The 22,124-nt window shown below is 64.1% G+C and overlaps 1 protein-coding gene across 1 annotated transcript in view; it reads right to left on the bottom strand.

Annotated features, from left to right (window-relative positions):
- Positions 1 to 10,175: 10,175 nt before the first annotated feature.
- The window catches only part of Tp73 (tumor protein p73), a 67,300-nt gene continuing 55,351 nt past the window's right edge, over positions 10,176 to 22,124 (bottom strand). The window contains exons 5-14 of the mRNA XM_077791057.1: positions 18,247 to 18,433; positions 17,755 to 17,870; positions 15,859 to 15,968; positions 15,331 to 15,473; positions 14,894 to 14,982; positions 14,116 to 14,243; positions 13,463 to 13,611; positions 12,685 to 12,823; positions 12,277 to 12,370; positions 10,176 to 11,057 (exon numbers count right to left, since the gene is read on the bottom strand). Coding sequence (XP_077647183.1) covers positions 10,725 to 11,057; positions 12,277 to 12,370; positions 12,685 to 12,823; positions 13,463 to 13,611; positions 14,116 to 14,243; positions 14,894 to 14,982; positions 15,331 to 15,473; positions 15,859 to 15,968; positions 17,755 to 17,870; positions 18,247 to 18,433 — 1,488 coding nt within the window. The 3' untranslated portion in view covers positions 10,176 to 10,724. The remainder of the gene's footprint in view (positions 11,058 to 12,276; positions 12,371 to 12,684; positions 12,824 to 13,462; positions 13,612 to 14,115; positions 14,244 to 14,893; positions 14,983 to 15,330; positions 15,474 to 15,858; positions 15,969 to 17,754; positions 17,871 to 18,246; positions 18,434 to 22,124) is intronic.

Below are 22,124 nucleotides of genomic sequence, written 5' to 3'. Positions count from 1 at the left end.
GGAATCTGATGGAGAGAGAGGTCCGTGGGTCTCAGGATGAGAACCTGCACAGGCTGGTGGTGCAGGTTTCTGGGGCAGGTGCCCTGGACAGAGAGGTCAGCGAGTCCTCCTGGCCCCTGACTAGCCACATGCTGCTAACTCAGGGCACAGTAGCCTGGGAGTGCTGGCGGGAGGGCCGTGGACTTGGGGCGGGGGGGCTAGACCGTGAGGTCCAGGCTTCTGTCCAGTGTGTGTTACGAGCCCCGAAGGACCTGACAGGCTGGCTGCTGGCTTTGGTGTGACACCTCCCGCTGCGGAGACAGTGCTCCGGGGCAGCTGAGGATGGAGGGCACTGCAGCAGGGCAGGGTGGCAAGACGCACCTGGCCTGGGATTTGGTGCAGGTGTAGCCTCTGAGTGCGGGGATCAGCAGTCTCCCTCTCTCCCTTCCTCCTTCCTCCTTCCTAAGCTCACCCCACCAGGTGGGACGTGGCCCGCCAGCAGGTGGCAGCATCTGCGTGGCTGAGTGTGGCTCCTAGGTGCCTGCAGCACCCTCTGGGGAGGTGCCGCAGACTTCCAGGACCTGCCCATCAGCAGACCAGCTGTGGGGTCAGCTGCGCCACCTGAGCAGGGGTCTCACCACAGAGCTGGCCAGGCCCACCGCCGGGTGGGCACTCCCTCTGGTGTTTATGGCCTGGCAAACCTCCCCATACAAGGGGACATTCAGGTAGGGGCCTCTCAGGGGACACACCCTGGGGAAGTGACATTCAGGGAGGGGCCTCTCAGGGGACACATCCTGGGGAAGTGACATTCAGGGAGGGGCCTCTCAGGGGACACACCTGAGGGAAGACTTCCAGGACCCCCCTGGACTTTGTGTTTTTGTTTTCATGGAAACCTGCCTCCCGCCAGTGGACAGGGACTGCCCACTGGACTCCCAAGTGTGTGACCACAGGGAGGGTGGAACCGGCCTGGCCCGGCCTGCGTGGAGAGCTTGCATCACTTCAGATGAGGCTCTGCAGACAGGGTTGCCACCTGAGAGCCGGATGCTCCGGGGTCCACGCTGCAACCCCACTGTGCACGCTTCCTCAGGCACAGGAGAGTCATGTGACAAGACGGTGGCCCAGAAGCACTTGCAGCAAACAGGCTGGTTTCTGACCTGAACTCCAGCCGCTCGAGGAGCAGGCCACCAGACGCAGAACCAGACTCCCTGAACAGAGTGTTGACCGCTGGCCAGACCTTCCGGCTGGGGATGGGAGGACCCAGAGGCTCTGGGCACTGATGGTGTTCTGGGTTGGCAGAGCGCCCTGAGCTGGGTCCCCGAGTTATCTGAACGTGTGATTCTATGAATGTGATGCTTCAGTTCAGGCAGGAAAACGTTCCTGCGTGGAGAACGCGGGCCTGGGGCAGATGCCATACAGAACTGAAAGAGCTACCGGGGAACTTCCCCAAACCCCCCAGACGTGAGACGTTGGTGAGCTCCAGGCCGCAGCGAGGCTGTGCTGCCACAGGTGGCCGTTCAGCCCAGGCTGCCCAGGACCCGTCGTGTGTCCAGCGGGCTGGGCTGACCCTGCTGAACATGGCCTGCACAGCATCCGTAACAGGAGGAGTGGATAAAAACTCGGGCGAGTCTGGGCGGGAGGCAGCTGTGGAGCGCAGGTGTCACGGGCCTCGCGTCCCAACTCCTCTCGCCCTCGCGGCTTGCTCATGGTGGGGCACACGGGGGACAAGTGGCTTGCCCATGAGTAGAATTTGCTGTGTGAACATTTTAAGTGGACGGTCCAGGGCTGAGGTACATTCTCCCTGCTGGGCCACTGTCACCTCCAGCCACCTTCCAAACTGAAACTCTGTCCCTACGAAACACCAGCCCCCAGTGCCCGCAATGCCACTCTGTGTCCCTTGTGGGGGGGTCACTTGGGGCTTGTCCTGTGTCTGGCTTCTTAGCTCCAGGTCCTCAAGGTCCATCCCTGTTGTCCATGCCACAGTGTCCTTCCACAAGGCAGTGCTGCTCCGTCCAGTGCCGTGAACACACTCATGGCTGAGTCCTCCTCTCTGCCAGGGGCTGTCCTCCTCTCCGCCACCGTCCCTCCTCTGCTGCTGCTGCTGTGTGCCCAGCTGAGCAGGGCTGACGCAGAGATCCCTCCATCCACTGGCCAGAGCATGGGGAGTGGGAACCGCTGTGCAGGATGCTGGCCTCCAAGGCCCAGCGGGGCAGGAATGAGTTTACTGAAGGGATGGGAAAAGGGAAGGGGACACTCTCAAGGGACGGAGTGGTCTTCTCAGAGAGGACAGGGACAGTGGGCCCCTCCTGCACTCCAGCTTTAGTGGGGGTCCCAGAAAAGTTTCTGGGGAGTCCTGCCCAGGTCCACCTCTTGACTTTTGACTGACAGCAGGGTCACACAGGGGACTTTCAAGTCCCTGCTGCCATGGCAACTCCAGGTCCCCTGGCCCCTGTCGACTGGTTCTAAGTGGATTCTTGACCACAGGTTCTTACAGACTTTATGCTCAAGAGGAATCACTCATCTCCCTGGCTTTCAGGGACTGGTCTGTGAGACCACACAAGTCTCCTCCTTCAGGGTGACCTGGGCTCCTCTGATGGAGCGTCTCTCCTGCAGGGAACTGGCCTGTCCACCTCGGCCTGGCAGGACGGCAGGCAGCTCACTTCTTGGAGAGGAAGGCCGGTGGGCAGCTCGGGGGGCCCAGTCTGTAGATCTGCTCCCTGAACCTCGTGTTCCCACAGGCACGTCTCTGGGCGTGTCCACGGGACACTGCGGTGCCCCGAGGCCACTCCTTTCTTCAGGGAGCTGCCTGTGCCTGGCAGGACCAGTCCCCTGTGTCCTCTTGTCCGGCCATTTCCCCTGCGTCACGGGGGTCGACCCCTGTCACCTCCGACTGAGTCCTGAAAGGAGGGTGCCGGGTCGTCCCGCGCGCTTCTGTTCCGGCCAGCCTGGCCGTTCTGGATGCCTCGCCTTTCCCCGGGGTTGTACGGTCAATGTCACTTCCCAGGGCCACGTTGCTGGCAGGGAGGGGCCTGCAGGTCAGCCGGGCTGTGTGGCCCGAGGTCGGCTTTGCTGACTGTCGGCCCTGGGCCTTCAGCGCCCAGGGCCAGTGCGTCTGTGTGACACTGCGGTGCCTTTGTAAGTGGCCCCTGGCTGCCGCTGGGTAGGGCAGGACTGGACGCGCGAATTTGCATCTGAGACCTGGGGAAGCTCGTTGGGCAGCGTGCGCAGGACCGTGAATGAGACGGCTCCTCCCTTTCACTGCGGTTGTTCCTCTTGCCTCCTTTTCTGCCGTCTGTCTCTCATCACTTCTCTCTTCCCTCCTCCCTTTCTTCCCCTTCCTGGCCAGGGCCGGTCCTGTGGTACTGAGGAGGCAGGGAGGCCGTGCCTGGCTGGGGTTTGAAGGGAGGCCCGCAGCCTCCACCGTGCCACGTGACGTTGGTGTCAGGTGGAGAACCTCGTCTTCCGCCCCGTCTTCCCTCCGTCGTTGGCTGCACCCACTGAGCTGCTGAGTGGTTGAGCTAACGTTGAGGCTGCCCAGCGCTGGCCTGATCCCCGCTGGACCATGCTGCCTTTGGATTCACTTCCCTAAGTTTTTGCTAAGAATTTGAGTGTCTTTGTCCTTGAGGGCTGTTGGCCTGCCGTTTTCTTCTTCTGACTCTCTCTCTCCCTCCCCCGTGCCCCGTGGTGCTGGAGAGGGGACCCAGGGCCTTGCCTGCGCTGGACAGCTCTCTTCCCCTGAGCTACGTCCCTGGCTTTTCACTTTGTTTCAAGGCTCTTGTGAGAAGTGGTTTAGCTGTTTTGCTGCTGTGACCAAAAGACCTGACACGAATGGTTATGAGAGGGCAAGCTGGGCTCAGGGTTCCCGAGCTCAGCCCGGTGATGCTGCAGGCCCCTCCCTGCCAGCAGCACGTGCCGTGGGAAGTGACATGTGACCCTACAAGTCCAGGGAAAGGCGAGGCATCCTGAACGGCCGGGCTGGCTTGGAACAGAGGGCTGGCCACGGCCGTGGGCCTGAGGTGAGGCAGAAGTCCCGGCGGAAGGTCAGCTCAGGACTCCCATTAGGAGCTAGAGAGAGAGCTCCCTGGACCGCAGACAGACACAACCCCAGTGACCCTCCTCCTCCAGCCGCACCCCAGCTGCCCACAGTCCCCACCCGGTGGATCCGTTCAGGCGGATCAATGCACCGGTCGGGTTAAGGCTCTCGTGACCCAATCCTCCCACTCTAAACCCTCCTGGACCCTCTCACTCGTGAGCTTCGAGGGACACTGGCATCCAGAGCTGAGGTGGGGGTGGGCGTGCCGTCCTCCGGCCTCAGCCTCTCCAAGCTGTAACAGAGCTGAGGTGGGGGTGGGCGTGCCGTCCTCCAGCCTCAGCCTCTCCAAGCTGTAACAGAGCTGAGGTGGGGGTGGGCGTGCCGTCCTCCAGCCTCAGCCTCTCCAAGCTGTAACAGAGCTGAGGTGGGGGTGGGCGTGCCGTCCTCCGGCCTCAGCCTCTCCAAGCTGTAACAGAGCTGAGGTGGGGGTGGGCGTGCCGTCCTCCGGCCTCAGCCGCTCCAGGAGCAGGGCTTGGGTGTGCACCTCCAGGTTCTTAAGGACAATGTTCGCCCTTCGCTGGGGTGTCCCCAGTTTATGATCTGCCCAAATGAATTTTGTCATCTCCAGTTCCCTCCTGTCAGGTAGCAGCTGGCCACGGGCCCTGAGATGAAGAAGGTCACACTTGGTCTTGAGTCACCTCAGGGTCTCCTTTAAACCACGTCCAAAGTCGGCGAGGAAACAAAGGGTGGTGGTTAATGGGTGGAAGACGGAACAGAAGCTTGTGAGCTAGTGGGAGAGCACGTCCAGGGAAAGGACTAATGGGACTACTGGACAGGTCCTCTGAGGTGGACGGGAAGCTCAGTGGTAAGGCACCCGCAGGTTCCATCCCCAGGACGGAACCACGGGCAAACCAACAGAAAACCACCTCAAACTCTCTGGCGAGAGCCTGGCCTGACAGTTTGGGGTCAAGGGTGTGTCCCCAAGGCTCGGTGCATGAAGCTGTCCCGCGAAGGTGACGTTCCTCATGGGCTGGTCCCAGAGCCGGTGGTTCTCATGGCTGGGTGCAGAGCTGTCTGGTGGCTGCCTGGTGGCATGAGGTCGAAGCTGCCCTGCAAAGGGCTGCCTCCTGCCCCTCCCTCCCCACAAAGGCCCCTCTGCTGACCAGCTGCAGGGCGGTTGTGGGTGGTCTAGAGGGCGCCAGCCGCCCCTTCTAGCCACCGCACGCTCCGCTCTAGACCTGCGAGACTCAGCCAGCGTGTGGTTCCCTGGGCAGCTGCGGTGGAGGATCGGAGCCCTTGGGCCTCACTGGACCAGTCCCTCCCTGTCCCTCTGCTCCCACTCCCAGGCCAGCCACCACCAGGCCCCGTGTGGAGACATCCTCAGATGCTCTGGAACCTGCAGGTCCTCAGAAGGGACTCGGGGTGTCTGCCAGCTGCCCGGCCAGATGCCATTTCCAGGGAGTTGGACGGCCACGGGCCCCTCGGGCAGGAAGTTGACCAGGCGCCGCCCGCTGACTCACGGCCTGCACGTCTGTGCTTGTGACTGCCACCTTGGTGACCCGAGGTGACCCTCGGAGGGAATGTTCTGAGTCCCAGGTGAGCCACATGGCAGCCTCTCCAGACTCCCGGCTCTGGTGGGTGTCGCGTGTCCTGAGTGGGCGCCTTCCTCTGGCTGTTGGTTCTGGGAAGAGACTGGGCACCAGGAGGCAGAGCGGAAGCCCAGGGCAGGGGGGTGGTCAGAGAGGGTGGCTGGGCCTTCCTGGGACCAGGTCCCCTTCCCACAGCGCCCCCCAGGCCGACCCCAGGAGTCTGGGACCTCCTCACGTCCACCAAAGGAGTGACCTCTGTCTCCCAGGTGCTGGCTTCACCCTGGGCCTGTGCACAGGACCCTCTGCCAAGGAAGAGGCCCCCTGAGTCTCCAGGGGGCAGTTCCTCAGGGCCGTGTCCACAGAGACCACCAGCAGTCCTGGGGGCCCTGGCAGTGGTGACTTCTATGGGCAAGACTAGCCCTGCGATGCCCCGCCTGTTCGACTTCCTCCTGTGACTGAGGAGAAGCAGGACCTCCGTGACACGGTTGCTGGAAACAAGAAGGGAGCCCTGGGACGCGGTGTCTCCCTGCCGGTGGGACCTGGCTTTCACGTGACCTCGGCCAGTGACCAGCTGCTTCCCCGCACCAGCACCGGCCTGAGCCTCTCTGGCCAGCCTTCTCGGCAGGCCTGGAGTCCTGCTGATCAGCCCTCAGGGAGACTGCGTGTCGGGTCTGGATGGTGTCGCCCACGGGTGACCTCCACTTGAGCCCCTGTGGGAGCCGAGCTGAGGGCTGGCCGAGTGCCCAAGCAGCTGCGTGTCCTCAGGCCTTTTCTGGCGGTCACAGCAGCAGCAGTTCCCTGGGAATGTGGGAGGTGGTGCAGCGTCGTCTGGCGCCCACGACGTGGGAGGGCCACAGCACTGGGTGACGCGCACTCACTATTCCTGCTGGAGAGAGGCTTCCTTTCCAGTCAGAGGACATGCACCAAAGTCCACTGTGTGGGCGTGGACACCGTTTCCGGATCCGGCCTCTCGTTCCTCATGGAAGCATTCCTTCGAGGGACGGGGCCTCACAGCGGGGCAGCTCTGCTTTGTGCCCAGCTCCTCTTTTTGAAAGTCAGACCTATCGGAGGTGTTTTTGTGCATTTGAAGATAACCGGACTTCTCACCCGCTGTGTTACGGTGGGCACCAGGCGTCCCCAGCCCCTGTGCTAATGCAGCACTGTCCAGAGGCGAAGTGACCCTCCTGTGAGACCTCCTCAGTCCATCCCGTGGATGGGGCAATGGGTGGTACTGGGGCCCCTGGGGCTGGCTGGAGGAGGAGGCCCGGGGCTGCCCTGGACGGTGCGTCTTCCCTGGGGACCTTCCCCTCTCCCTGCTTCCTGGCCGTCTTGGGAGGAGCAGGGTCCTCTGCCGTCCCTCCCCCATGACAGCCTGCCTCACCTGGGAGAGCCGTGGCGTCGGCCGCAGCGGGCTGAGCCTCTGAAACCGTGAGCCAAAATAACCTCGTCTAAGCCGTCGTCGGTCACCGCGTGAGACGCTGACTGGCCGTCCACCCCCAGACCGCGTGGTTTTAAAGCACAGATTGAAACTGGCCCGTGTTGAAGCACCAGCCGCTGTGGTTCACAGGGCGGTCAGCGCCCGGCGTCTGTGCCGTGGGTGGCTGTCCCAAATGAGTCATCCTAGTCCGCGCCCCCGTCCAGTTCTGAGGAACTGGTGCCTGGGGTCCAGAGTCCCGTCCCGGGAAGGGGGATGTGTGTCCCGCTCAGCCCTCTCCGGTGGCCCCGGGGATGGACGGTGAATCCAAGAAGGGCCCAGCTGCTCATGGGCAAAGACGTGCTTGAGGGAAGACGCAGACGGAAGGGTGTCGCTGGGCCTCCCTGTGCTCCACGGCCAGCATGGGGACCCCCGGGGAGCTCCAGGGCAGCGGGGGAGCGTGGGTCTCTCCCCACCTCGCCTCGGGCCTCTTGTTCGTCCGACTCTGCTTCAGACTGGCCCCCCTCAAGGCTGAGCAGCCTCCCCAGCCTCATCTTGCGGTGACAGGTTCCTGACGCCTCGTTCACAACTCCAAAGTGAGAAATCTGAGACCAGGGACCAAAGTGAAGCCCAGGTGGCTGAAAGCCTGCCGGGAGCCAGCCCTGGGCTCCGTCCGTCCCCCTGGGTCCTGCCGAGGAGCGTGCATGTGCCCAACTACCCGTGTCCCCGAGGGTGTCTGTGACGTGCCTGGAGGCCAGTGACCCTTCTAAAGCCAGGGACTCAGTAGAGACAAGGGGTTGGGGCCTGAACTTGGGGCCTGAGGTGGCCAGGCCCCTGGGAGGCCACTCCCTTGCCCCCATGTCCTCTCCTGGGGTGAGGGCAGGGGACCCCCCACCCCAGCCCAGTCAGAGGGACTGACAGCCAGAGATGCTCACGGCCAGCGGGGCCCGCACACCCCCTGCCTGCGCCCCGTCTCTCTGAGTCTGCTGCCGAGTGACAAGGACCATGAGGGCCTCGGACAATCCTCTGGAGCCCGCGAGAGGGTTTAGCCACGAGAGCCCATCATCCGAACACGTGCTTTATTAGGTTACAAAACAAAGTTCCCGCCAAAACACAGCTAAAAAAATAACACATTTCCCCAAGGTTACATACTGAAGACAGTCTGCGCTGGGATGCGTCCACTGATACTGCTGGAAGGAGCGCAGTCTCCGTGGACACGGGTGGCGCTGGTCCCAGCCTTGGAGCATCCCGTGCTCCCACCCCAGCTTCCCTCTGAGCCAGATCCCTGCACACCAGCCCTGGCGCCAAGGGAGCCCACGGAGCGTGGTGACTGCTCCCGCAGCCCAGGCCTGGTGCTGACGCCTGGACATGGCCAGAGCCATCAGAGACTGCAGAGACCCCCGGGCTGTGGGGTGTCGGGCCTTCCCGCCTGTCCTGGCTCAGCAGAGGGCATCCGGCTGACCACACCTTCCAGGCTACCGCCCGGGTGCTGCTGGGAGGACCTTAGGCCTTGAAGTTTGTTTTTTCTTCATTTTTGAGTTCTGTTGACCAGGACGTTCAACCTCATGAGGAAAGTGGGTTCCGGGCAATGAGCACCCCCTCCAGCCCTGGCAGAGCCTAGGGCCGTTCACCCCAAGTCCTCCGTCAGCAGTGCCAGGGTGCTGACGGCCAACGACAGGCTGGGGGGGCCTGAGGAGCACCAGTGTCCTTGGCCTGCTCTGGAGACGGCACCTCCAGTGTGTTCTCCAACCGCCCATCCTTCTGTGGACGTCTGACCGGGGGTCCCTCCAGGCCCTGAGCCGCCCACCCCAGGCGCACAGCCTCCTGCACTGGGGCCAGCAGGGAGCGGGCCTGCTAGGGGTAGCTGCTCTGGCACCTCGGTTCTCCTGAGACGGGCTAAGGACCAGGTCAGGAGGGACCCTCACGGCTCCTGAGCTGCTGCTGGGGCAGAACCAGCGTCCAGCCCTGAGGGAGGCCACCCTGTCTGCCTTAGTTTCCTCTTCTGTGCCATGACCAGCAAAGCCAGGCCTGCACTGTGCAGGTGGAGGCCGGAGCCCACAGCAGCAGCGGGTCCCTGGGCGGGGGGCGTGTCCAGGGAGACAGGAGCCCCTGGCAGCTGCAGTCAATGCGGGCCCCAGAGCTGGAGGGAGATGTTGGAGACCCTGTGGTCATCCTTGGCCTGCAGTGGGAGCCTCCTGGGCAGCCCTGACAGCTGCTGGCCACTCCCACCCTCCGTGCACCCAGGCACCTGTGTCCCTCAAGGTCCCGAGAAGGGCATGGTGGCGTGTGGGGGCTGTGCCTGTGTCGGCACACACTCCTGCTTTGGAGAGGTGGACGATGGCAGCCTCCCGGGACCACGTCCTGGTCTGGAGCTGGTCTGCACCACCCTCTGGCCTGGGGGTGACATTAGAGGAGAGCCAGGCCTGAGTGTACCCTGGCAGAGGGCCAGCGGCCGGCCCCAGGGCCACATCGTCCAGCAGGTGGAGCAGAGGGGCTGGTCTCATCACACGCTGCAGGCCAAGGAGGACCGTCAAGGATGACCTCCTCCAGTGAGGCCTCCTGCCCTCCCCTGACTGCAGGTGCTCTGGCTACGGAGGCTCAGGAAGGTCCTCGCAGATGGACGGGCCCACAGGTGGCCCCTGCCAACGTCTCCCCTCGCCTGCGGAGTCCTGTCCTTCAGCTCCATCAAGGCCGGGCCCCCGTCCCTGCCTCAGTGCCATCCCCTGAGAACAGGAAACTGTCACCGGCGCAGCACCGGCCTCGGCCTGAGGTGGACCTGTGACACCTGCACAGAGGACGGGGAAGGACGTTCCTGAGTGCTGCTCAGTTTCCCTCTTCCACCGCTGTCCATCCTGGGGACACGTGACAGCCCCCCCCCCCGGCTCGTCCCCTTCTGAGCCGGGCTTGTTGGCAACATGTGGGGAGGCGATGGGCCAGGTAGAACCCGGAAGGGACGGCTCAGGGTGGAACTCAAGGACAAAACTGCACCACAGTGACCCTCCGAGTACAAAAGAGCACATTTTATCAAATGTTGACAGTTTCCAGTAGTCCCCGCGACGTGCTGTCCCTCTCCTCTCCGTCACCGAGAGAGGTGACGGTGGCCAGCGTGCTCCTAGGGGTGCCTGCTGGAGGCAGGTGCCAGAAGCTTCCTGGCCTCCTAGGAGGGGCCATGCCCCTGTCCACCGTCCTCTCCAGTTCCAGCCAGCTCTGATTTCGGTCACTGCGGGTGGGTGTGCAGGGGACAGAGCCATCGTCAGTTCCCGCAGAGGAGCCCCCAGCCCCACCTGGGGCACCACAGTTTGGACTCAACCTGCCGGTGACCATGTCTCAGGGCAGTCACCCGCTGCTCACTGCTACCCAGAACAAAAAAACACCAGAAATACTTTTTGGCAGAACATCAGCAGAGGAGTCCTTGCTTGGTTGGGAGAGGGCAGAGTCCCCAAAGAACAGACGCTGGTGTGCCTCCTCCTGCCAGGGACAGCCTGCCCAGCACCAGCCCAAGCCCCACCTGGCCAGCCTGCGGGTAGGCAGCTCCAGAGTTTCCCACAGGGATTCAGGCGCGACGGGCATCTCCGGTGGCCGGAGAAGGCCAGTGATGTCCCCTGGGAAGCGGTGCACAGTGGGAGGTCCCTGCCTTTTCTCCGGGCACAGCCCAAAGGTCTTGCCACTGAGGCCAAGCGCGACCGTGGCAGGCGCCGGGGAGGCCAGGCCCTCAGTGGCTCTCAGTCTCCGTGAACTCCTCCTTGATGGACTGCTTGCGGGACCTGCAGTCGGGCAGGTCGAAGCCGAAGTCCGCCCACTCGTCGGGGCCGGCCACCCCGGGGCCGCTGCGGTTGGGGATGGTGATGGTGTGGCGCACGCGGAAATGCACGGCCTCCATGACCCGCTGCCGCTGCAGCTCCCCCGAGCCGCCGATGGAGATGGTGGCGGTGTTGCCGCTGGAGCGCAGCAGCTGCTGGCCACAGTCATGGCCCTGCTTCAAGTCCTGCAGCCCCCTCCAGATGGTCATGCGGTACTGGTCAGGGATCTTCAGGGCCCCGAGGTCCTGCAAGAGTGGCGCCCCCCGGGGGCAGGAGAAGAGCTGCAGGGTCACATGACCAGCTGGCGGCCTTCTCCTAGAGACGCCCCACCCGCCAGGAAGCCCCTGCCAGGGGCACTGTCATCTGGAGGGGCCCAGAAGAGGGCAGCACAGGACCCCGTGTTCGGTGTTGGACCACACCACATCTTGGCAGGGTTGCTGAGAAGTGCATGGAGGTCCTCCTGGGGCCGTGTCCAGGGGCCGAGATGGGCCCAGGTGGATGACCTGCCTCCCAGCCTTGGGGCAGCCCTCCCTGCTATTAGCTGACAGCTAATCCCGGATCAGCCCTGAGCTTCCACCACCCGCCACCCCTTCTCCCCACACCAGGCTCATGAACAGCACTGGTGAGGCTCAGTTGACCTGGGCCCTCTGAGCTGGCCAGGAGGGCCATGGGGATAGCCTGGGGAGGGTGGTAGGTGGACACAGCCATGACTACCCTCAGCGAGTGGCCAGGCTCTCACCCCAGCTCCCTCTGTCAAATCTGCACCTTTGGCCTGGGGCCCTGGGCCAGGTTCAAAGCTGGCCTCTGACCTGGGTGAGCCAGCTGGCCGAGGAGCAGAGAGGGCAGAGGGCCCGAGGCACAGAGCTGCAGCCCCTCGGGCTGACTGCTGTGTCCTATGGACCTGTCCAGCTGTCACGGCAACCCTAAGCCACCGCAGACCAGTCCGGCTCCAGCCTGCCAGTGTCCGTACTGAAACCAGAGACAGCGTGGCTGCTTGCTCAAAACAGCTGCCTGGGGTCCTTCCAGCCCCCAACCCTGGACCCAGAATGTGTGGCTGCCATATATGCAGGATGAGCTGCGTGGCTTTGGGCCGGCTGCTGGCCTTCTCTGAGTCTTAGTGTACATGGTTCTGAACTAAACCCACCCCCTCTGACTCCTGAATTGACCCTTTAGGCCTTGGAAACAGCCCAGCCCCTAAAATCAAAGGCAGCCTGACTCAGGGCACCAGAAGACTCTGACCAGAGACAACCTGAAGCCCAGCTCCCAGAGGCCCCGCTGCAAGTCCACCAGCCTCCTCCCCACCCGGTGGAGCTCACCTGCAGCTTCCGAGAGCTGCCCCAGAGGGAGGTGAGCGCTGCGGGAGGCTCTGCCCACCCAGGGAAAGGCTGCCCGCTCCCCAGCCCTGGAAGGCAGTTCCCTCCGGGACAGCCCTGCCCCCTCTCTGGGGGAGGGCCCGGGCCTCACCTCAATGGTCAGGTTCTGGAGGTGATACATGTTCTGCAGCCCTTGGGAGGTGAAGTACTCGATGCAGTTTGGGCACCCCAATCCTGTTAGAAAGCTGGGGGGGACGATGGCAGCATGGGCCTCCGGGCACCTTGTGGTGAGGCCTGGAGGGTGGGAACAGCCTCCCACAGGGAGGCTCAGCCCGGTGGCCAGGGCCTCAGGCAAAGCTGTGGCTCCCTGGGGACACCCACGGTCCCAACCCTGGGGGCATCAGCCAGGAGCCCCGTTCCTGGAGCTCTCTCTTCTAAGGACCGTGTGCAGTTACGCTGTGGAGTAACACAGGAGGGGGCGGGCAGCGGGCAGCGGGCAGAGACCGCCCCCTGCTGACAGGGTGACAGTAGGAGCCCCGGTCAGGCAGACACTCCCTACCTGACAAGGCTGGGGTCTGCGTGGTAGGGCGGTGGTGGGGAGCAGTGGGGTCCCGAGACCATGGACTGGGAACTGTGGCCGCCGTTCATCTCCCCGTTGGCCGGCACCGTGTGGCTGTGGCTGTTGAGCACCCCAGGGCCTGGGCAGGAGGGCAGGTGGGCCTCAGTGTCCCCGAGCAGGGAGGCTCCCGAGGCAGCATCAAGGCTGGCAGGGTGGCGCTCAGTGACCACCGCCACATGAGGCTTCAGCAAGGACTGAGCCCTGGGCCCTGGCTCCTGTCCCTAGGAGGTAGGGACCTATGTACAAGCTGCTCAGTCCATGAGAGGGCAGAGGGACAGCAGCGGGCCCCAGAGCACCACAGGTCGCTAATGCTGGGGTCTGGATGCCTCAGGACACCCCTTGGGGGCACCCCAGCTTCAGACACATGGCTGGCTGTGCCCTCGTGAGGACCTTCCAGGACAGGTCCAAAACCCTCCCTGCTGAGCCTCAAAACAGGTGAGGCTGGCACTTCTAATGCCATTTCCCTCGGGGGGACTGAGGCTCTGTGAGGCCAAGAGCCCCTTCGGCTGCTGAGAGGTGTGGCAGGGCTGTGAGCCGCCTGCTCCTAAGCACGCCGTCTCTGCCCTCCTGGGATTGCCAGTGGACCCTGCTGCCCACCAGAGCCACTGGGGGAGGAGCGGCCCGTGCCCTCCCACCAGCTTGGCCACAGTGACTCGAGCCAGACCCAGTATTGGGTCTCCCCAACCCACTTGGGGCCTCCAGTGCACCAGGGACTCACCCATGGGCCCCAGGTTGGGCCCAGCCGCTGAGCTGTGCGGGGGAGGCTGGCCCACCAGCTGGTTGACCGAGGGCAGCTTGCTGACTCCGGCGTGCACCTTGCTCATGGGGGAGAGGACAGGCCCATAGGACGGAGACTGCAGGGGACTCCTGCTTGGAAAGCAACGAACCCCGTTTCAGGAGGCCAGGGCAGCTCGCCCGGCCCAGGCATGTCCAGGAGTGCCACTGCACGTAGGCAGAGGGGACCCGACCCACTGAGCCTCAGGAGCGGCTGCCTCCTCCCTGGCCTCCTGCCCACTGCAGCCAGGCCCAGCCCCCAGCCTCCTCCCCTGCTGTCCAGCAGGACCTCTGTCGTGGGTGGAGCTGACTCATGACACTGGTGTCACCCCAACTGCCCCCTCCCTGCCTTTCCACTCAGCAAACTTTACAAGGCCCCTGGGAGGGAGAGCAGTGTGAAGGCCATGAGGCAGGGTCCCAGGGTGGCCACAGGACCACCCTGAGCTGAGCCCTGAGCCGCCAGGCCCCACTGCTGGTCCCCAGTGGCCAGGAAAACCTCAGTGCTCCTGCCCTTCCCCTGCTGGGCAGAGCCATCCCCTTCCCAGCCAGGTGGCCGGCACCGAGCAGGGGCAGCCGGGGGGCGGCCAGCTCACTCACGGCCTCTGCAGGAGCTGCTGCTGCTGCTGCTGCCGGTAGGAGTCCACGAGCGGCTGCGGCACCAGCTCCATCAGCTCCAGGCTCTCCTTCACCTTCATCAGGATCTCGAAGTTCTCCCGGCCGCGCACCTGAGCACAGAGGCAGACGCTCTGCCAGGGGCACGCAGGACCCCACCGCCCAGGCTCCTGGGGGGGAAGCGCAGCCGTAGGAGGACACCGGCTGGCAGCAGGGTCTTCTTCCTCGGGGTTCCCTGGCCTTTCCCCTTCCCCTGCAGCAGATCTGACCAGTGACCATGACCCGAGAGGCAGGCCAGGCCTCCTGTCCAGGGGAACCGTGGCCACTCCTTCCTGCTCAGGGGAAGGGGGATTTCAACCAAGGCTCCCTGTGAAGCATTAAAACCCCTCAGCTCCATGTGGAAGAGGGAGACCCTCGAGGCATGAGGTGCCTCAATTCATCAGCCAAGTGGCCCCAAGCCGACTGTCCTAGACACGCAAGCCACACACCCCCTGCCAGAATTGCCTGCTGAATTTCCACCGGGTGGACGGGCGTGCCCGGGGTTGGCCTGGCTCAGAGCCACTGACCTGGCGGACCCGCCTCACTCGCCGTGGCCTGTCGGGGCGGCTCCCTGGGAGCCTCCCCTCTTTTGAGGCCCTGCCTTCTACGGAGGCTCATCGAAGGTGTGGGGGACACCCCTGGTGGCCTCTGGGAGGCGCCGGCCTGGGCTGCCCAGGTGACAGAGCTAGGCAGGTCCCCCCGCGGCCCTGGGGTGCCCACTCACGTGCATGTAGTACACGTCCTCGTCCCCGTGCCGCCTCTTCTTCACGCTGCTGCCCAGGGTGGGGATGGCAGGGGGACTCTGCTTGAACGCTAGAGGGAGGCAGGGAGGGCAGGTGAGCCAGGCCACAGGTGGAGGGCACAGGGCGGAGGCCCGGGTCTCGAGACACCCCACTCCCCTGCAAGCTGGCCCTCCCATGGACACAGCAGGCGATCGGAGCCAACCTGGACAGATGCCAGGCCAGACGAGCTGAGCCCAGGGTGCCACGTGGGCCTGGACCTATGAGGTGCCTTGGCCAGGGGCTCAGGGACCAGGGAGGCCTCCGGGCCCCAGGGCCATTCAGGACCTGGATCTGCCTAAGAGATGCTGGTGTGTCCCCCCAAGTTCCCCGCATGTCCAGCCCCACCCTTTAGTGTGGCCGCCCAGCACCGCCCGCTCACCCCGCTTGCCAGCAGCCACGCTCTTGGTGGTGCTCTCGTTCAGGGCTTGCTGCTCACGGTAGTGGTCCTCGTCGGCTTTGCGGTCACGGCCAGGACAGGCACAGATGCGTCCCTCAAAGGACCGGCGGCCCAGCACCTGTCCACTGTCAGGAGGGCACAGCCAGAGCCATGAGCTGCAGCAGCCCAGCCTAGCCCTGCTTCTCCCCGCCCACTGTGGGCCCCGCAGGACTGGCCTCCTGGGCCGAGCACCGAGACAGGGCGGCCAGCGTTCCCACAGGAAGAACCACAGCCGGAGCTGCAGGCTGCTCTGAGGTCAGCCTGCCCCATCTCCCTCCCAAGGCCCAGCTCCTGCCCTGGGGGCAGGGGAGGTCCCTCCCTCCCAGCAGCCTGTCCTGCGGACCCTTCTCCCAGCAGGCCCCCAGGGGTTGGCCCCACTCAGCTGGCCTGGCCATCCTGGCTCCGTGCCAAGCCCCACGGTGCTGGCCTGAGCCCTGCTCCACCTCCACCACCACGTCATGGCAGACTCACTCCCGGGTCTCCAGGGTGATGATGATGAGGATGGGCCGGCGATTCATGCCCCCCACGCAGCTGCTGTTGCACATGAAGTTGTACAGGATGGTGGTGAACTCCGTCCCCACCTGTGCGTGGGGAGGCAGGAGGAGGGCAGGCATCAACCACATCTGGCCCTGGCTCTGGATAGGCACAGGGTGGGGGGCTTCTCTGTGGTTCTCATGTCATCATCCATCCATCCAATCATCCACCGTCCATCTGTCGATCTGTCCACCCACTTACCCCTTCCACCCACCCACTCACCCATCCATCCACCATCCATCCATCCACCCATTTACCCATCATCTATTCATCTATCCACTTATCCACCCATCCATCCACCCATCCATCCATCCACCTATCCAACCACCCACCCATCCACCCACCTATGCACCCACCCACCCATCCATCCACCTATCCACCTACCCATCCATCCACCATCCACCCACCCACCCATCCATCCACCTATGCACCCTCCCACCCATCCATCCACCATCCACCCACCCACCTACCCACCTTCTCATTCATCTACCCACCCACCCGTTACCCATCCCTGCATCTATCCAAACATCCAGTGTACTGAGCACTGAGTGCTGTGCTGGTTCTGGGTTCTGAGAGGGCTCAGGCCTGGTCTCTGGTCTCTGTTCTCAGGAAGCAAGGCTCATGAGTGGCCCAGGCTGAGGTCAAGCCCCCAGGCTGTGTGAGAGGGTGTGTGTTGCCTGCGGTGGACCCACTGGGGCAGAGATGGGAGGCACTGTTAAGGATGGGGGCCACAGTCATCCTGGGTAGACACCCCGAGCACCTCTATTTCTTGAGGACTTTGGGGCAGGCCCAAGACACGAACCCAGGATCTGAGCATCCTGGGACCACAAATGGCAGTTTTCATGAAGGCCTTGGGGCAGGGACACAAAACGGTCCTTGGTTTGGGAAAACTCAGGCTTCCACAGAGCTGCGGGCACATGCCAGCCAGCAGGGGGCGAGAGAGCCCACTTCCTGGGCAGGTGACAGCCTGGGCAGGTGGAGGTGGGAGAGGGAGGAGGCAGTGCCGCAGCTGGGTCACAGCCCTGGGCCTGTGCCACTCACAGAGGACCACGGGTGCCCTCAGAGGACCAGGGGTGGGGCCCTGGAGGGCTGGTCTCAGAGGACCATGGGGTGGGGCCCTGGAGGGCTGGTCTCAGAGGACCACGGGTGGGGCCCTGGAGGGCTGCCCTCAGAACCAGGGACAGGGACGGGGCCTGGCAGTCGCCTGCCTTCCCCGGGGACACCCATCCCACCACCACCTCTAGGTCCCCTCAACCCTCTGCCTCCCTCCACCCCCACCCTTTCCCACCAACTGAGCCCCACGTCAGACCCAGAATGGCGTCCCCATCCCCAGAACCTTCTGCTACTTTCAGGTTAAAGGTCAGGCCCTACCTCAGCCTCTCCTCCTCCGGCCGCCTGCCCCTGATGCCCCGTCTGGCCTTAGGGCCACGTCCAGCCCCAGCCTGGATGCCCACACCCCACCAGTGCTTGCTGGTTTGGTTCTCTTGGGCAATCCAGAGTCTGAGGTGCCTGGGAACGTCCACTGTGCTCCTCTGGTGTCCAGCCCAGGCCCAGACCAATGCTGGGACCAACAGACAGGAAGAAGAGACTCCAGGAGGGCAGGCTGAGGCTCAGAGATCACCTGCCCACCCATGACAGAGCTGGGGACCCTCGTGCCCAGAGAGCGCCCGTCAGAACTGGCCTGGAACGCCAGTGTGCACAGCAGGTGGTCAGAACCAGTGCCAGGTGCCAGGCAGAGAAGGGCCTCGTGACACAACTGCACTCCGTGGGGCCCCTTAGCCCCGAGCCAGCCAGAACCTCCACCTGGGGGACCCCTTCTGGCCCCCGGCCTACCTGCGGGGGCTCGTAGGGCACCACGACACTCTGCCTGCCGGTGACGGGGTCGTCCACATACTGTGAGAGGCTGTTGCCCTCCACGCGGATGAGGTGGCTGGCCGGGGCAGACTGTCCTGCCGGGAGGGCACACCACTTCAGAGAGGGGCCCGGTGCCTTGTGGCCTGGTCCCCTGGGCATCCCAGGCAGGACTCAGGCCTGCTGCCAGCCCTGTGCCTGGCCCAGAAGCTCTGTCCTCAGCAATCCTGCTGAGCCCTGGGTGGCCCCCAAGGCCTGGCCAGCACACTGGAGGGCACCCCATGTGGACTCCACCGGTCACTGAATCTGCAGACCCATCCCAGACCACCTGCTCCTGCTCTGGAGCCCCAGTCAGAGCTGGGAGAAATGGGGCTCCAGGAGGAGTGGCTGCATCCACCCGGTCAGCCCCCACTCCCTGGTCATCCGGCCGCTGGCCATGGTGCTGCAGTGGTCTGGGAGCTGGTGGGGACTCACCTTCGTTGAAATCCCTCCCAAGCTCATGGTTGGGGCAGCGCTTCACAATGTCAGTCACGTGCTCTGCCTTCTTGTAAACCGGCATGGCCCTCACGGCCGTGCCTGGGGGCGGAGGCGTGGACACCTTGATCTGGATGGGGCAGGTCTTGGCAATCTGGCAGTAGAGCTTCTTCAGCAGTGGGGAGTACTGGAGGGGGAGGCAACGGGGTGAGGTCGGCAGCCGGCTCCAGGCCTGGCTCCGGCTGTGTCCCCTACCTGGAGTGCCCTCCTCCCCGGAGCCCCGTCCTCCTGCCCTCTGGCGCAGACCACCCGCCTTTCCTTCAAAGTGTGGAGGGGGGCACGTGTGAGCCAGTGGGCCATCTGCACCTGGGTCTCGCTGGTTGGAGAGGCCGGCGCCCTTCCACTCATTAGTGAAGGTGGATGGTGGAGACCAGAGCGGGGAGCAGCCGGGCAGGGCAGGGAGGGGCTGGGAGCTGTGTCCTCGGAGCCTCACCCAGTGCCTGGCTTTTCCCAGCATGAACCTTAGGGGCCTGACTGCGGAGGCCTGAGGAGGTGGGTTTGTGGTCCTGAGTCCTTCGTTCAAACCCCAGAAGGCAGTGCTCACGGCGTTGGCAGGTGGCCATGTGCCCCTGATACACTGGAGCTTGGGCAGAGAACTCCCTGGATCGGTGGAGGTCTCGCCGCCCAGTGACCCTGGCCCCCTCTCTGGCTGGAGTCATCGCTTCTGAGCTGGGCTTGGTTTCTGCCCCCATGGGGCTCCTCGGACCACAAAGCACCAGTTTCCCCAGCCTAGAACCTGAGGAGGCCAGATGTCCATCCAGGGCCGACCTGGATGCTGCCCCAGGGAGGATGCCCTCTACCCTTCCTGATCCAGCTGCCCGAGGAGGCCTCCAGGATCCTTGCCCTGGGGCCCAATCTGTCCACCTGACCTGCCAGCCCTGCTGAGGCCACCCGAGGGTGTCCACTGGTTTCCAGGCTGACTGACGCCCCACTTCTTTATCCTGGCACTACTCAAGACTCCACACACCCTCCTACCCCAGGGTCAGCAGGAATGGCGCCAGGCTCAGAGGCCATTTCTTCCCCATCCCATACCCTCTGCATGACTCCCAAATGACTTGGAATCTGGAGTTACACCATCCACAAGTGTCCCCCAGCACCCCATCTCACTCCACGTGGCACAGCTGGAGAAACTGAGCCGAGACAGGTGTTTGCTGGAGAAACAGGTGGAGCCCACACACCCAGGGCCTCTCCTCTGCCCAACAAGGGGGGACCTCAGGCTCCTTCAGACTTGAGGTCCCCTGACAGTGGACTGGCTGGACCCGCATGTACCCTTAGCTAGGCAAGCCAAGCCCAGGGAGGGTGGGAAGGGAAAGGAGGGTGTGACTGAGGATGCCGGTGACCCCCATCTCGGCAAGGCACCGCAGGCAGAGGCCACACCCCCAGTCCTGCCTTAGGTGCAGGACCAGCTTGCCACCCACCCCCTGCAGGTGGGGCAAGGCCAGGTCAGAAAGTCCCCGGCAGGGCAAGTGGATTTCAGCTCCGCTTGGGCACCAGCTGGCACTCAGAGGGGCCAGCTCTGGTCACGCTGGGGAGCGCAGCCTCCCTGTTTCCCTGGGGAAGGCTTCCTGGGAGGGGTCACTGACACGAGTCCCCATCACTACAAATGCCGCCCCTTCACTCCCAAGGCATCCCTTTGGAGGGAAACTGGTTGCCCTGCCCCAGGACATGTGGGAACTGTCCACAGCTTGGTCCTCTGAGACTTGGACCCAGGGTGATTCAGACAGGGCTCATCCAAGCTCTGAGAGGCTGTGCCAGAGCTCTGGTTTCTTGGACAAAGGTCATGCCTCAAGCTGGCACACTGTAGCACGATGTCCATCTGTGCTGGTTGGAGACCCTTCACAGTGCCAGTGCCCTGGGCAGGTAAGAGTGACACAGGGCTGACAGGTGGAGGAGAGGCTACCAAACTTCTCTGAAGCCCAAGGCAGCCTGTGGGGTGAGCTGCTCACTGCTGAGCACTTAGAGAGTGCCTGCTGTATGCACAGTGCATGTCCCCCAGAATGCAGGCACTGGAAGAAGGTTGAGAGGCAGCTCTGTCCCCCTGGCCGGCACCAGCAACCTGGAATAGAAGGAGATGAGCAACCTGTACTCCATAAATGGCCTCTTTCTTCCTGGGGTGCCTCCCTGGAGAGGCGTGTGAGATGTGGAGCAATGATCACAGAGCACATAGGATCCCCCAGCCCAGCAGGGACCCCCTCCACCGTCCAGCTGCTCACAAGTGAGGTTTCAGAACAAGTCCTCGATTCAGACAACTGAACAGTGGGCATCATGCAGGCCAACCAAGGGGGCTTCCTGGTGGAGGAGGCCCCCAGAGAAAGGCACAAGGATCTGAGCATAGCTAGGGACACAGGGCCCAGCCTGGGGCTGGAGAGCCTCCCATTCAGCAAGCAACCATTCCAGGCTCCCCTTAGGAAAATGGGCTGTGGGGTCCAGGTGGCAGACACCCTGCGAGACAGGCCTGGCCTGGGGGCAGGGCTCAGGTCAAAGTCACCAGCCACGGCAAAAGGAGAACAGCCCCAAAGTCTGGCCACCTAAGCCCCGTCTGGCGCTGGCATTTGCAGCCTGGGCTGCCTTGAACCCTGGGCAGACTTCTCTGCCCTCTACTACACAAGGCCTGCTCTGGGTGGCCGAGCGCAGCAGGTCCGCGGGCCTAACACTGCCGGGTCGTTCACAGTACCAGGCTGGACCTGCGTGGGTCCCTCTCCTTGTAAGCAGGCCCAGCCATCCAGAGATGGAGGTGGCGTGGGAGGGGCTGGGACCACCTGGACCCGCCCAGGGGCTCTAGGCCTGGCTCCCGGCATTACCTCTCCAGGGCTGACCGTCCAGAGTCACCCTCCTCCCAACCATGACCTGAGATGGAGCATGAGGCCCCCCAAGGCCCTGGGCCAAGGTAGGCTGGAGCGAGGCCGGGCGAGGTGTGACAGGGCCCTGCCGCCGCATTCCTGGGCAGCCCCGACACGCCCGGCCGTGGGGGCGCGCCGGGCTCCCGCCGTGTTCCGACAGGGAGAGCTGGCTCGCGCGGCCCCGCCAGCCGTGGAGTCTGAAAAGCGCGAGCGGCTTCAAAGCCCCTGTCCTTCCCCAGGGTCCTGCCCCAGCCCCACCAGCCGGTTCCTCCGGAGCCCGGGAGCGCACTTGCCCGCCCGCAGCCCCAGCTGCGCACCTCGGGCGCGGCCAGCGGGAGCCGGAGAGGAGCGCGCCGTGAACGCCCCGCCCCGGGGAGGAGCTGGGCGCCGGGAGCTGTCCCTGGTACTCGGGCGGCGGCGGGAGCGGGGCTCCAGCTGGAGTGCTCAGTGGCCTCCGGTGGGCAGTTCCTGACCCCATCCAGCTGTGGAGGGCAGAGAGTGAGGGGGCCGCTTCCCTCAGTCAAGGCCCTCCCTTCCTCTTCTAAGGGACCCTGGTCGGCCTGGCCCCCCACAGAGGCGCCCCAACACGGCGCTCATGTGGACTTTGGCACGCACACACCTGCCACTGCGCATGGCCGGCTGGACGCAGAGGTGCCCATCCTGGCCCTGCCCGGCAGCCTCAGGGAGGGATGCCTGTGGCCTCCCCACACCTGGGAGCATCAGGTGGGGACAGGTGGCCACGGGAAGGAAGGACCCTGGAATACCCATGTCTTGAGCCCAGAGAGGCCTGAGCACTCCCTCAGGTCCCCAGACAGAACTTGAGGGGTCAGCGCTCAGCGTGGAAGTCTGAGGAAAGTGGGCAGGAGAGGCCGTCGGTGGTGGCCCTGCTCTGGGAGGCCCAGAAGATGCTTCCTCTCTGCCTCCCCTGCCCCTGCTGCCTTGTCCTTCCCTAGAACCGCTAGATGGATGTGTTTCAAC

This window comes from Urocitellus parryii, chromosome 11, assembly GCF_045843805.1.
Source record: "Urocitellus parryii isolate mUroPar1 chromosome 11, mUroPar1.hap1, whole genome shotgun sequence".
Lineage (NCBI taxonomy): Eukaryota > Metazoa > Chordata > Mammalia > Rodentia > Sciuridae > Urocitellus > Urocitellus parryii.
The sequence above is the reverse complement of the archived record's forward strand: the minus strand, read 5'-3'. Positions and strand labels throughout refer to the sequence as shown.